Here is a 12,703-nt window from a genome sequence, read left to right on the forward strand (position 1 = left end):
CTCGTCCACGGGAGGACCATGGATGCTCCCGGCCTACCCTCTCCCCCCGCCACCTGCCCTGGGCGCCGTGCTGGCCTGTGCTCGGGACAGTGGCTCCTGTCCTCACCTGCCCTCCCATCTCAGCCTCTAAAGGCCCTGGTCTCCTCTCAGGGGGCTGATGGTCGTCACTGTCACCCACACAGCAAATACTTGGTCGGTGGGACCACGTGCTGCCCCGTGGGAGGTCGACACTGGCCATCCAGTCCTTGTCGCTGCTGTGTGCTCAGTGCTCATGTCCCTTTATGGGGTCACTTTGCTCCCGCAGGGGAAGTGTGGTGGCCAAGGGCACAGGACTGGGCCTCACGGCCAGCAGGATGGAGTCCGGCTGAGTACCTTCGGGTGTGTCCGTGCCTCGGTTTTCTCACTTACAGAACGGGCTCAGTACCTCCCTCCTAGCGCTGTCAGGGGACTAGGGGAGAGACTGCAGCGGGGGTCCCACAGCAAGCCCGCGGTAGCCAGAACCTTCTCGGCGGCCCCGGCAGGGAATGCAGCCCTGGCCAGCCTGTCCTGCCTGTCACGCGGGCAGCTCGGCGGGGCAGGAGCGGGAAGGGGAAGCCGCCTCCAGCCCAGCTCCCTAGCAGGGAGGCCCGGTGCCTTTGCCGGGGCCGGTGGAAAGCTTACAAAGTCCAAAGGGTCTCGGGGCGGCATCCCATCGCTGTCCTGGATTTGGAGGCGTCGCCTTTGGACGAAGCGCTGGTAGGCTGGCTGCGTGCGTGGGGACGACAGGCTGGCGCTCCCCGAGGGCGAGACTAGAGGCAGCCGGTTGGGGTCCATCCCCAGGAAAAAAAGCTTCTGTCCTGGAGAAGAAAGGGCTAAGGATCCAGCGCCGTAGCATCCAAACTTTATTTTTGGCAACAGAATCTTTGTAGAAACGGCCCTTCTAGAAGACTAATAAAAGTGGCACCTGGGTGGCTCAGTTGGTTAAGTGCCCAACTCTTGGTTTCCGCTCAGGCCCTGATCTCAGGGTCCGGGGATCCAGCCCCGTGTTGGGCTCCACACTCAGCAGGGAGTCTGCTTCTCTCTCCCCCTCTCCCCCTCCGCTGCTAAAATAAATAAATGAATATATATATATATATATTCATTTATTTATTTATTTATTATTATTATTTTTTAATGTGGGTCTGGAGCCTGATGCAAACCTGGAGCCTGATGCGGGGCTTGATCCCAGGACCCTGGGACCACCTCTCAACCTAAGGCAGATGCCTGACCAGCTAAGCCACTCAGATGCCCCAATCTTTTTTTTTTTTTTTTTTTTAATGTCACCGCTCCAGATGGCTGGGACGCTGGCTACCAAGTCTCCCACCCCTCCGTGGCCCTCACTAGATTCCCCGGGGTCCCCAGAGCTCAGCATGAAACCCTCTCCTGGGAAATCTTCCTACAGGGCGCCCTGCACCCCACCCTGAGGTTGGACAGAGTCCCCACCTCTGTGGGCCGGGGGTGTGGACAAAGGAGGGTCTTTCTAAACCGGAGAGGTCTCTAAGATCCTGTGGTTCTGCCCCAGTTAAGGCTGTGTCTAGCAGCAAGGCAGCGAAAGCCAGTTGGGGTCCTCCAGGCATCTGTCACCCCAGTGACTCCAGTTTTATGGGGGAATAGTGGGATCTTCTCCGAGCAAGGGGGGGACCTATTTCTGTTCTTAGGTTAATAGGAATAATAATAGCTCGTATTTACCATATCCTTCTGCACCTTCCCAGCCACCCTTTGAAATTAATAACGTGAATTGATAGGGAGGCCCCGTGGGTTTTCTCAGGCCGTGTAACTGAGCCCGTCTGGCTGCTGAGCCTGTGCTCTAGGCCACTCTACTCAAAAGGAAGGGGATCTGTTTTTGTAAATGGACGGGGCTATGAAAGAGGGGAAAAGTCAAAATTTGACTTGTACCGGAGGGCACGTGTCTGCGCCCCAGCGTTACCTGCCCGCACCCCTGCATGGCACTCACCCACCCCTTCCTGGCCACACTGAGTTTTTTGTTGCTTGCCCGTTCTCGTCTGGCCACAGGGATGGATCCATATTGATGTCTTCCCACTGGAGGTGCTAAGAGCGGAGGAAAGCTCTGCAGCCTCTAAATCGCGACCCTCCCAGCCCCTACCCTGCCGTGGTTTGGGGTCTCTGGTGGGTATTTTCTTCCTTCTGAGGAGCCAACCCAACCCCACTTCCCTCCAAGACGTGGAGCCCATGAGACATGAACCGTTCTGCTAAAGACGTTCCCAGGGACCCGGATCTTTCCGGGGCTGCCAATTATAAACAGATGCTCCTCCCGGGACCCACCCAGAGACCACCCAGCTCACGTCACTGGGGGGGGACCGTGCTCCGCAGCGGAGCTCCAGCAACGAATGCCAAGTCCAGGCGTTCGTGCAAAGCCCTTCTGGGCAGAGAAAGCAAGACTGGGTGGAGAAGAGTCACTCACTGTTCTCTGGTCAGCAGATTTTTCTAGAGACCTCCCGGGGCCAGTGGCATGTGACAGTGTTAGCTGGCTTTTACTCCGCGCCTGGCCCGCGCCTGGTGCTAAGGTTGTAGGATGGACAGAGGGGATAGGATTCCCCGGAGGGCCTTGCCAGCTTGTGGGGAGGCGGCGGTCAGCATGGGCGGTGGGCACTGCGAGTCCTCAGTCCCCCTGCACCGCAGCTTGTAAGCGGACGGACCTCGGGCGAGTCCTCTGACCTGCCGGGGCCTCACGGGAAAACGGACAGAGTAACCTTAACCACTTAGGAGCTGTGAGGATGAACGGAAAAGACCCGGAGGTACCGAGCCCGTGGGAGTGCTCACTGGCTGCTAGCTCTCGTGGGTCATGGGAGGGACGATGGAAGGAGCCACCGGGAGTTGCAGAACGGAGGGGCCCTTCAGGCAGGGTTCTGTAGGACGAGCAGGAGCCCACAGTAGCCTTGGCATCGACAACAGAGAAAGCCGGCCCGTGCCGGGCACCAGGTAGGGTCACAGGGGACTCGGAAGGGGTGAGATGGATTCCCTGCCCCCGAGAGGCAGGATGCAGACGGCAGCTGGTGAGGACAGCGCGCGTGATGCGAGCGTGTAAACCCTGACTGTGCGGCCTCTGGGAGCCTCCGCACTCACTCACACAACCACCGGGAGAGAGATCCAAACGGGCAGCCCCGTTGCGGTGGAGGGGAGGGAGGCAGCGGTGGATCCCAGGAGGCAGCGTGGGGGCACCGGTGGGGGCGGGGGAGCCAACCTGGGCCAAAGGCCGACGCTCTTCCACTGAGCCCCCAGCGGCCCCTGACATCCAGCTCTTGATTTCAGCTCAGGTTATGATCCCGGGGTCCTGGGATCGAGTCCTGCATCTGCTCCCTGCTCAGCGGGCGTCTGCTCCCCCCCCACAACTCTCTCTCACAAACAAATAAATAAATAAAAAACACCTGTTCGGTTTTTAGGGTTGACCTCGTCCTATGTGGACAAGGCTGCAGTCTTCCCACGACGTTAGATCCCTCAGTACTTTCCGGGTGGTGAACGCGCATCATTCTAACAGCTGCAGCTGAGGGGTGTCCAGAGGCCGTGCCCGCCGTCCCAGGCCTTCGCCTCAGCAGGGGGCACATGCTGACCGCGGGGGGGGTGGGGGCTTCTGGAGCCTCACCCCCCGCAGCACCCCGTGATAGAGGCGGCGGCTTCTCTCCTGCTGGGAAACCTCGGCCCGCATCCCAGCTCAGTTGGCTGCGTGACCGCAGAGAAGTAGCTTAGGCTCCCTGGGCCGCGGTTTCGCCATCTGTACTGTGGGCACAACAGGGCTTCCTCATCAATCCCCAAATTTACTTATTTATTTTTTAAAGATTTTATGTATTTATTCACAAGAGACACAGACAGGGAGAAATAGGTTCCCTGAAGGGAGCCCAACGTGGGACTCGAACCCGGGTCTCCAGGATCACGCCCTGGGCCAAAGGCGGTGCTAAATGGCTGGGCCACCCGGGCTGGCCCAAACCCCAAATTTAAATGAAGTCCCCGCACTCACCCTTGATCCCACTCGCCGTAATGTGTGTCTGACGGTTTTCTCGCCCGTCACTGTCCCCTCACTGGAACACGGGCTCCCCGGGGCAGGCACCACGTCCGTTTGGTTCTGTGTTTGGCCTCAGCGCCGGGCAGGGCGCCTGGCCCGCAGCAGGTGCTCCGGGCGGTCCTGTGGGCAGACAGACAGACAGACAGACGGCTGCGACAGCACGGCGGCTGGGCACCCACGCCAGGAGGACATGGGGGCCGTCGGGGCAGGTTCTCGTGCGGGACCCCAGCCCACTGCACCTGGGGGTCGGGGGCTCCCCTGCCGCGGGACGGGGGCCCTGGGTTCTGATCCTGCATCCGTGGCCCCCGAGGGCGGCTCCGGGCCGTCACTTCGCACCTGTGAGCCGCAAAGGCTTGGTGGAAAAGTGGCTCACGGCCTCCGCTGGGGCTGCTGGGGGGCTGGGGCCGGCGGGGGTGGCCCACGGGTGGGAAGCCCCTTACTTATGAGCCTGGCCTAAGAGCGGGTCCAGGGCCGCGGCCCTCCCGCCCCCACGGGCATCCCTGGGAGGTAGTTCCGAGGAGGCCAACCGGGTTCCGGGTTCCCGTGCTCCTCAGGCCCATGCCCCCCCCGCCCCCCCGCCCCCTCGTTCTGGCTCTGGGGGATGTGGGCAGGGGCCACATGGGCAGGCCTGCGGGGCTGCACCTGCCGGTGTCCTGGCCGGTAACTCCGGGTCCTCCGAGGGGTCTGAGCAGGGGACTGGATGAGGAGAAGCCAGGAAGGGGCCGTGGCAGGAGCAGCTCCAACTAGGCCTCCACTCAGCTCTCTCTCTCCCTCCTGTCCCCAGAGGACCAGCCCCAGGCCACCCAGCAAGGCTCGCACGCCTAGGCCTGGACCTCGTTTTCTCTGAGACTGACCCCTTGCCCCCTTCCAGGGTCCGAGCTCTGACCTGACTCTTCACCTCAAAACTCCACCCCAGGACGGTTTTGAGGCTCTGGGGAAATCTGGATCTCATGAATCTTGGTCCAAGCAGACTCTGCATTGCAGGTCCTGGGACCCTAAAGGGCTCAAAGGAGATGGGATGGTCTCAGCCTTAAACCCCCTCCCAGCCCAGCCTACCTGTGGCCTTGAACATTTGTTCACTCAGCAAATGGCACATGCGCTCCTGGGCCCTGGAATATGGAAACAACAAGCCAGACTTGAGGACCCCAGGGGGCTCCCAGCCGGTGGGGTTGGCGTGAAGTGGGCAGAAAGCAAACTTGTCCTAGGGCCCAGGGAGAGGTGGGGGCATGAGTAGAGGAAGAAAGGAGATGTGGAAGGAAGGAAGGAAGGAAGGAAGGAAGGAAGGAAGGAAGGAAGGAAGGAAAGAAGGATTGGGTGGGTGGATGGGAGAAAGGATGGATGGATGGATGGATGGATGGATGGATGGATGGATGGACAGATGGAAGGAAGGATTGGATGGGTGAGTAGAAGAAAGGAAGGATGGATGGATGGATGGATGAATGACAGATAGAAGGAAGGATTAGGTGGGTGGAAGGGAGGGAGGGAGGGTCGGGTGGGTAGATGGAAGAAAGGATGGATGGATGGATGAATAGATGGATGGATGGATGGACAGAGGGAAGGAAGGATTGGATGGGTGAATGAAAGGATTGGGTAGGTGAATGGAAGGAAGAAAAGGAAGGAATAAAAGGATGGATGGATGGATGGATGGATGGATGGATGGATGGACGGACGGATGGGGTAACAAGGGAGGATGGGAGGAACCTGGTGACAATGACCACAAGGCAAGGCTGGGCTTGGTGGAGCGGAGGATGCTCACCTCGAGTTGCCTGCCTACAACAGATGTTTGTTTTCTTCTTCCTGAGTGAGTCTCCCTGGCCCTCCTGGTGAACACGTTCTAAGTCTGTCTTGAGTTCAGCAGACGGGAAGGCGTCCCCCGGGGCCCGTCGAGTCGAGTCCGTCTGCACGTGGTGGGCTTCTGTGGTCACCGAGAGCCACTGGTGGAATCCTTCCTTGTAAAACCCATCCTGCACTTTAAGATTCAGTTACAGGAAATAAAGTGGTTGGACTTAGGTGGGGTCTCCAAACCCGGGCTTTCCCAGGGATGTTTCAGAGGTCGAGAAAAATACTTATTTTCTTTTTAAAAATATTTCAAAAGTTTCAAAAAAAAAAAAAAAAACACTAATAAAAAAAAGTAAAGCCATGGGAGACCTGACCCGCTCCTTAGTGGTGGAGACCGCCAGCTACACCCTTTGGGGGCCCTTTCCACTTAAGTAAAAGTCCTGAGATTTTAGGTACACAGTTGATAAACTGTTCCCACCCCAACCACTTGCGTGTGTGACTTTGCCCTCTGCCGTGTCGCAAAGCAGACTGGAGAGATCCACGGGGCTCTGGGTGCTGGGTTGAGCCACCTCCGTCACCCCCGCTTGAAAATGTTGGCCTGCCCAGCACAGCCTTCCCCTTCTCGTTACCAGAGGAAGGACATATGCAGTTGGACGTGCAGTTTCTTCCTTTCCCTTGTTTCACACCCCGGGACCCATATTGGGTTTTATTTTTCAAGGAGGAATTTCGTCGATAATTTCAGAAAGAAAGAAGAAACAAAAATAGAAACCCACTGGACTAATCCCCAGGAAAACCTCAACTCTTCCTTTTTTCCTTTTCTTTTTTTTTTTTTTTAAGATTTTTTTTCTATTTATTTCTGAGAGAGAGAGAGAGACGGAGACGGAGAGGAGGGGCACAGGGGGAAGGGGAGGGACGAGCCGACTGCACTGAGACGGCCGACCCGGACTCGATCTCGCCACCTAAGCCAAAATCAAGAGTTGGATGCTTGGCGGGCTGAGCCACCCAGGCGCGCTCTTCCCTTTATTTTGCCTCCAGCCCCCCACCCTGTCCCTCTGTGCTGACGAAGCTGAGTGTCAGCCAGGTTTCTTGGTTTCCCCCTCTTCCAGCCCTTTTACCGGGGGGGTGGGAGGGGTGGGCTGTTCTCGCTTAGGCCAAGGCGAGAATTAGCCAGGCTTGTCCTCTGAGCCGTCTGTGGCCAGCCCTTCATAAATGTGTCCCACCCCGTTAGGAATCCATCTATCGCCCCACCAGGGTCACCTCCTCGTGGACTGGGTCCCACGTTCGTTTCCTGTGGGGGCAGCGGCGTCTGCTGGGGCCCCTGCTCACGCCCCCCTCCCCAGTGCAGCCACAGCTCGGTGGAGCGCTCCACTTCGCCTCGGTGGGCCTCACGGCCGGACCTTCCAGTCCATTCTGGCGGCGGCTGCTCATAAACCCGGCTCTGGATCTAATGCGAGAGAGGCCAGCTTGTTCTGAGAACGTTCCGGAGAACCGTGCGGAGGGGGTCCTGCTGCGCCTGGCTGGGAGGGTAACTGGAACTGGGCTGGCAGGGCCAGGGCTCCCGCGGAGACGAGTGTGTCGGAAGGACTTGCAGGAAGCACAACCACCGGTCAGTCGTAAGTGGGCTCAGGAACCGCGCGTTCACTTCAGAAGCCCCATGTCTAGAAAAGCATCTTGTTGAGGTGCTTTGCATACTCTTTGGGTCGAACCAGATTGGGCAAGTTGCTGAATTTCTGATGCCAGTCACTGCATCACGGTGGCTAAACTAATGACCGCCTGTTGGGTGCTGTCCTCCTCTCCTTCCAGATTGTTCTCTGGGGCCGGACTGAGAAATGCCTGAAGGAGACGACGGAGGAGATTCGGCAGATGGGCACCGAGTGCCACTACTTCATCTGTGACGTGGGCAACCGGGAGGAGGTGTACCAGACGGCCAAAGCCGTCCGGGAGAAGGTGAGGGCCGGCCCTGAGCTCCGCTGAGCACAGAATGCCAGCCTCCGGGACCGTTCGCACCCGGCCTGGCACAGGGCGTGGCCACCGGCAGAATGGCTGTTTCCGGGGTGTCCCTGGGGACTCTCTGCGAGTGGCCCAGGCTGTGTGTGCGTGAGGGTGCGTGGGCACGAGTGTGTTACCTGCGGCAGGGATTGGGGCTGGGGCTGGATTGCACAGCAGGAGGAATCACCTGTCGGCCCCTTGGGAAGCTGAGACCTTGTGTGTCTTAGAGCCTGGGGGCAGATGGCCCATTGCCTTGTCCCGACTCCGATCTTTGTCGTGACTCCGGCCGCCTGTTTGCACTGCGTGCACCAGTGAGCCGCCAGAGAGCAAAACCCACCCCGTTTTGGTATCTGGCCCATGTGAACGTCAACTGCTTTCGTGTAACAATAAGCTCGTTTGTCATAACCGTGCTCTACGCCGTAAAGTCCTCTGGGCCTCAGATCAGCCCGGAGGGCGGGCACCCCCTTCCCACAAGTCCGGGTTGACGCTCCAGGAGATGATGTGGTTGCCCGGGGGTGCACAGCCAGCGTTGCGGGGGCAGGTCCTCCCACCGGGGCCGGCTGCCCTCACGGCCCCACGGCGCCCTTGCCCACAGGTGGGCGACATCACCATCCTGGTGAACAACGCGGCCGTGGTCCACGGGAAGAGCCTGATGGACAGTGACGACGATGCCCTCCTCAAGTCCCAGCACATCAACACGCTGGGCCAGTTCTGGGTAAGGGCCTGTCCCAGGCCCCGGGCAGCCCCGGGGTGACAGTGACCTGTTCCTTCCCTCCTGGGTGCCGTGGGGGCGGGGGGAGAGGCTCAGGGGGATGTCCGAGGACGAGGCGACCTGCCAGCCCCAGGAGACATCCAGACGTACAGAAATGTGGAGGTCAGCGCCCTCGGCGCCCCCCTCCCGTCCTAGGAGTGCCCGCCACCGGAGGGGTGCATGTGCCCGGGGCGGCCTGTCCTCCCCAGAAGCTTAGAGGGGCTGCCGGAGGCCGCGGTGCCCCACACTGACCTCCCGCCCGCCCCCAGACCACCAAGGCCTTCCTGCCCCGCATGCTGGAGCTGCAGAACGGCCACATCGTGTGTCTCAACTCCGTGCTGGCGCTCTCTGCCATCCCCGGTGCCATCGACTACTGCACGTCCAAAGCCTCGGCCTTCGCCTTCATGGAGAGCCTGACCCTGGGGCTGCTGGACTGCCCAGGAGTCAGCGCCACCACCGTGCTGCCCTTCCACACCAGCACCGAGATGTTCCAGGGCATGAGGGTCAGGTCAGTGAGCCGGGACTCACCGCCCCGCAGCCCAGGCCCACGGCAGATTGGGGCGGGGGCGCCGAGGGTGCACCGGGGGTGCTGAAATGTTCAATATCTCAGAAGCCCTTGATCTTTGGCTTTGTGGTCTCGTGCCCGATCCTCCGTCTGCAGGGCAGGGGGTACGGTGGGGCTCTAGGGCCCTGCTCCTCGGGTCAGGGGACTTTACGAGCCAGCAGTGCTCCATGCGTGCAGCGGGATAGTCCCCAACCATCTAAAGAGAATGGAGTGCTGATACCTAAACAGCACGGACGAGTCTCGAAGTATTGCTGAGCCAGAGAAGCCAGGCGCAGCAGAGCGCATTCTTCACGGGTGCAAGCAGATCCAGGCCACGGTGGGAGGAACCAGAACACTGACCGTCCCTGGAGGGATGGGGACGGAGCTTGGGAGGAGGCACCAGGGAACTTTCTAGGCTTTTCAAAATGTTCTGTCTTCCCGATCTGAGTGGCAGTTACATAGGCAAAAAGTAATCGTGCTCTGCGCTAACGGTGGATGCCCTTATGTTGCATGCAAATTCGAGCTCAATTTAAAGAGATGCTGAAGCCCAACCACCTCTCCTCAAGGCCAGTTAAGTCAAAGGGAATGGGAACCAATGGAGTACAGCTCGTGCTTTGGAGCCAGCCACCCGGGGAGCCACCTCACCTATACCTGTAATGCGCCCTGTGACCCTGGGTCCAGGGGCTCCCACTGTGGCCTCCCTTGCTCATCTGTAAAATGGGGTGATGAGCGGGGCACCTGGGTGGCTCATTCGGTGAAGCATCTGACTCTTGATTTCGGCTCAAGTCATGATGTCAGGGTTGTGAGATGGAGCGTTGGGCTTCACGCTGGGCAGGGAGGAAGGGATGGTGGGAAAGGACGGAGGAAGGAAGGACGGATGGAAGGAAAGAATGGAAAAAATGGGTTGATGTGGGTGTCCACACCTAGGGTTCTGGGATAAGGATAAAATGGGACCCGGCATGGAACTCCGTATGTGTATATAGTAAGTGCCCAATAGTTGGTGCTGTGATGATGCGGGGTTGTGAAGGGGCATGAGGTCACAGGTGGAAGGAAATGCCGGGCTACCCAACAGCTACTTTCCTTGCTTTCGGCAACGCAGCTGTGATGATAGATTTGCCTTCCAAATTAGACACACCGGCTTCCTCCAAAACCGAGGACCACGTGGAAGGTCATGGTGGGAACTGAGTGAGCCAGCAGGTGGAGGGCCCTCGCAGAGCGTGAGCCACGTGGGGATCACTCGGTCCCCTGAACGGTTATCACCGAGAGTGGTTTGGTGACACCACGGTGTCTCTACACTTACAAAACCTCGAGCCAGTTCCGCCGCCTCTCTGAGCCGTACTTTGCTCATCACTAAAAATGGAAATGGTATTTCCCTCGGGGGCTCCCAGGGAGGGTGTCCGGTGCAAGGCCGGCCCGCGGGTGCTCAGAACCGCCGCTCCGGCCGCCCTCACCCTCAGCGAGCATCTCCGCGGACACACATGTGATCTGTCTTCCTCGCAGATCACACCCTCCGTGTGCCCCGGAAATCCATATTTCCACCTGACTCACCTGCAAATCCTCATAGATCCTGTATTTAGGGGGGGTTGGATTAATGACAGCTACTGCCCCCCCATCACGTCTTTTCATCTGGGCATACAAGAGGTGCCCAGTAAATGCACATTGGTTGGAAGATCAGCAGGGGCACTCGGGGCTTCAGCTGGGCTGCAGCACACAGACCCTCCAGGCGTGCCCATGTCACCTCCTGGCACTCTCCTCTCACCACGTTAAGGGAACACAAGGCTCCCCCAAGCCATTTCTCCGCAGGGGTGCGGAGTAGGGCCCAGACAGCCCAGGCCCAAGTCCCAGCTCTGTGTGACCTTGCACAAGGTACTTAGCTTTTCTGTGCCTTGTTTCATCTCTAGGAAGGGATCGGTACCGTACCCCTTGCCCCGCAGGTTAGGTGATCTCCAAGGTGGGAATCAACCAGCCTGCCTGGCAGGTCGGAAGTACTGGGTGACGGTTGGTTACCTGTGGATGAGCCGTGTCTAACCAACTGCCATTTCTTAGGGGGAAAGAAAAGAAGAAAAAAAGGATCGGCTTCCTCACCTGGGGCTCAGGCTGACCTGGCTTGAGCCCCCCCACGTCCCCAAAGCCTCAGCTTCCTTCTCTGTAAATCAGAGCAAATGGCTCCTGCTGCATTTAGCAGAGGCCTGGCCCTTAGGGAGCCTCATCCCTGCGTGGGGTTCAGGCCAGGCGCCTCCCAGCAGGCATGAGTGCGCTCCCTGTCGCTTGCCAATTTGATCGTTCGTTTCCCACCCCGACGGAGAGCGGAGAGTGCGCCGCAATGGGTGAAGGGCTGAGGCAGTGAGGCAGGGGGGGCCGCGGCGGCTGGGCACAGAAGGGCATGGCCGCAGACCCCTGCCTCCAGACAGGACGAGCAGGACACACTGGGGAACAGCAGGGTGTTCGGCGTCCATGTGTTCAGCAAGCGTGTAGTGAGCACCCACTGTGTGCCAGACCCTGCACCCAGGGGATAAGACAGGGAGCTAGACTGACCGGACTGTGCCCTTGTAGAACTCAGTCTGATGGGGGACACAGGCCACTAAGAGGGACCAAGCAGGCCAGCAAGGCCATTCTAGATGTGGTCAGTGGAGTCGAGGGAACTAGGGGACCAGAGGCCACCCCGAGTGGACGGGCCGGGAACCGTCCCTGGGGGGACAGCTGGTAAGAGGCCCTGAGCCAGCAAAGAGCTCAAGTGGCAAGAACAGAAAGGTTGGCCAGGATTGCAGGAGCAGAGGGACCAGGCCGGGGGGCCAGGGGGCAGGCAGGGCCGGCAAGAGGGCTGGGAGCCCGGGGAGGGCGCGTCTGAGCCCGGCCGCAGCAGGACCTGAGCGACACTTCAGAGGATCCGTGGGAAGCATCTTGGAGACTGGGTCCCAGGGGGAGGGCCACGAGACCTCCGTTCTCAAGGGAAGACTCACCGGGAAGGAAAGTGCCAGCACTTCTGGGGCAGCGGTGGGGGCGGGCAGACCGTCCCAAAGGGGCCTCCAGCCTCCCAAACGGCAGAAGCCAGAGGGATGCCCGGGAACTTTGGCCACGGAGGGGTCGGCACAAGCACTTGCTTCTCCGGAAGAAACGCATCTTGCTTCTCCCTGGGTCAGGTTCCCCAACCTCTTCCCGCCGCTGAAGCCGGAGACGGTGGCGCGGAGGACGGTGGAAGCCGTGCAGCTCAATCAAGCCCTGCTCCTCCTCCCGTGGACCATGCACGCCCTCATTATCTTGAAAAGGTACGGGTAGGGGGAGGAAGCTGGGGTCAGGCCTTGTGCTGGGGAAGCCGGGTGGGGAGGAGGTGGCGGGCGGGAGAAAGGACGCGTGTGATCGATTAGTCATGTCTGCCACGGGCGTGAGACCCAGCAGAGGCGGCCCGTGTGCCAGGGGTTTCCTACACTGCGGATGGAGCCGCGGTTCCGAAACCTGTAGGTCTCAGGAGTCCTTTACAATCTTAAAAATTACAGGAACCCAATGCCCCCCCCCTTTTTTTTAATGTGAGTTTTATCTATTATTAGCCACCCTTTGAGAAATTAAAAGGGAAACATTTTTACAAGATTCATATATTTGTTTCCAC

The 12,703-nt window shown here is 59.3% G+C and overlaps 1 protein-coding gene across 4 annotated transcripts in view; it reads left to right on the forward strand.

The window, feature by feature from the left end:
• Positions 1–12,703, forward strand: part of DHRS3 (dehydrogenase/reductase 3) — a 38,609-nt gene that overhangs the window by 23,558 nt on the left and 2,348 nt on the right. For all 4 annotated transcript variants that reach the window (XM_072828301.1, XM_072828302.1, XM_072828300.1 and 1 more), the window contains exons 2-5: positions 7,619–7,762; positions 8,400–8,519; positions 8,825–9,063; positions 12,240–12,365. In XM_072828301.1, coding sequence (XP_072684402.1) covers positions 7,619–7,762; positions 8,400–8,519; positions 8,825–9,063; positions 12,240–12,365 — 629 coding nt within the window. The remainder of the gene's footprint in view (positions 1–7,618; positions 7,763–8,399; positions 8,520–8,824; positions 9,064–12,239; positions 12,366–12,703) is intronic.

Source organism: Canis lupus, chromosome 5, assembly GCF_048164855.1.
Source record: "Canis lupus baileyi chromosome 5, mCanLup2.hap1, whole genome shotgun sequence".
Lineage (NCBI taxonomy): Eukaryota > Metazoa > Chordata > Mammalia > Carnivora > Canidae > Canis > Canis lupus.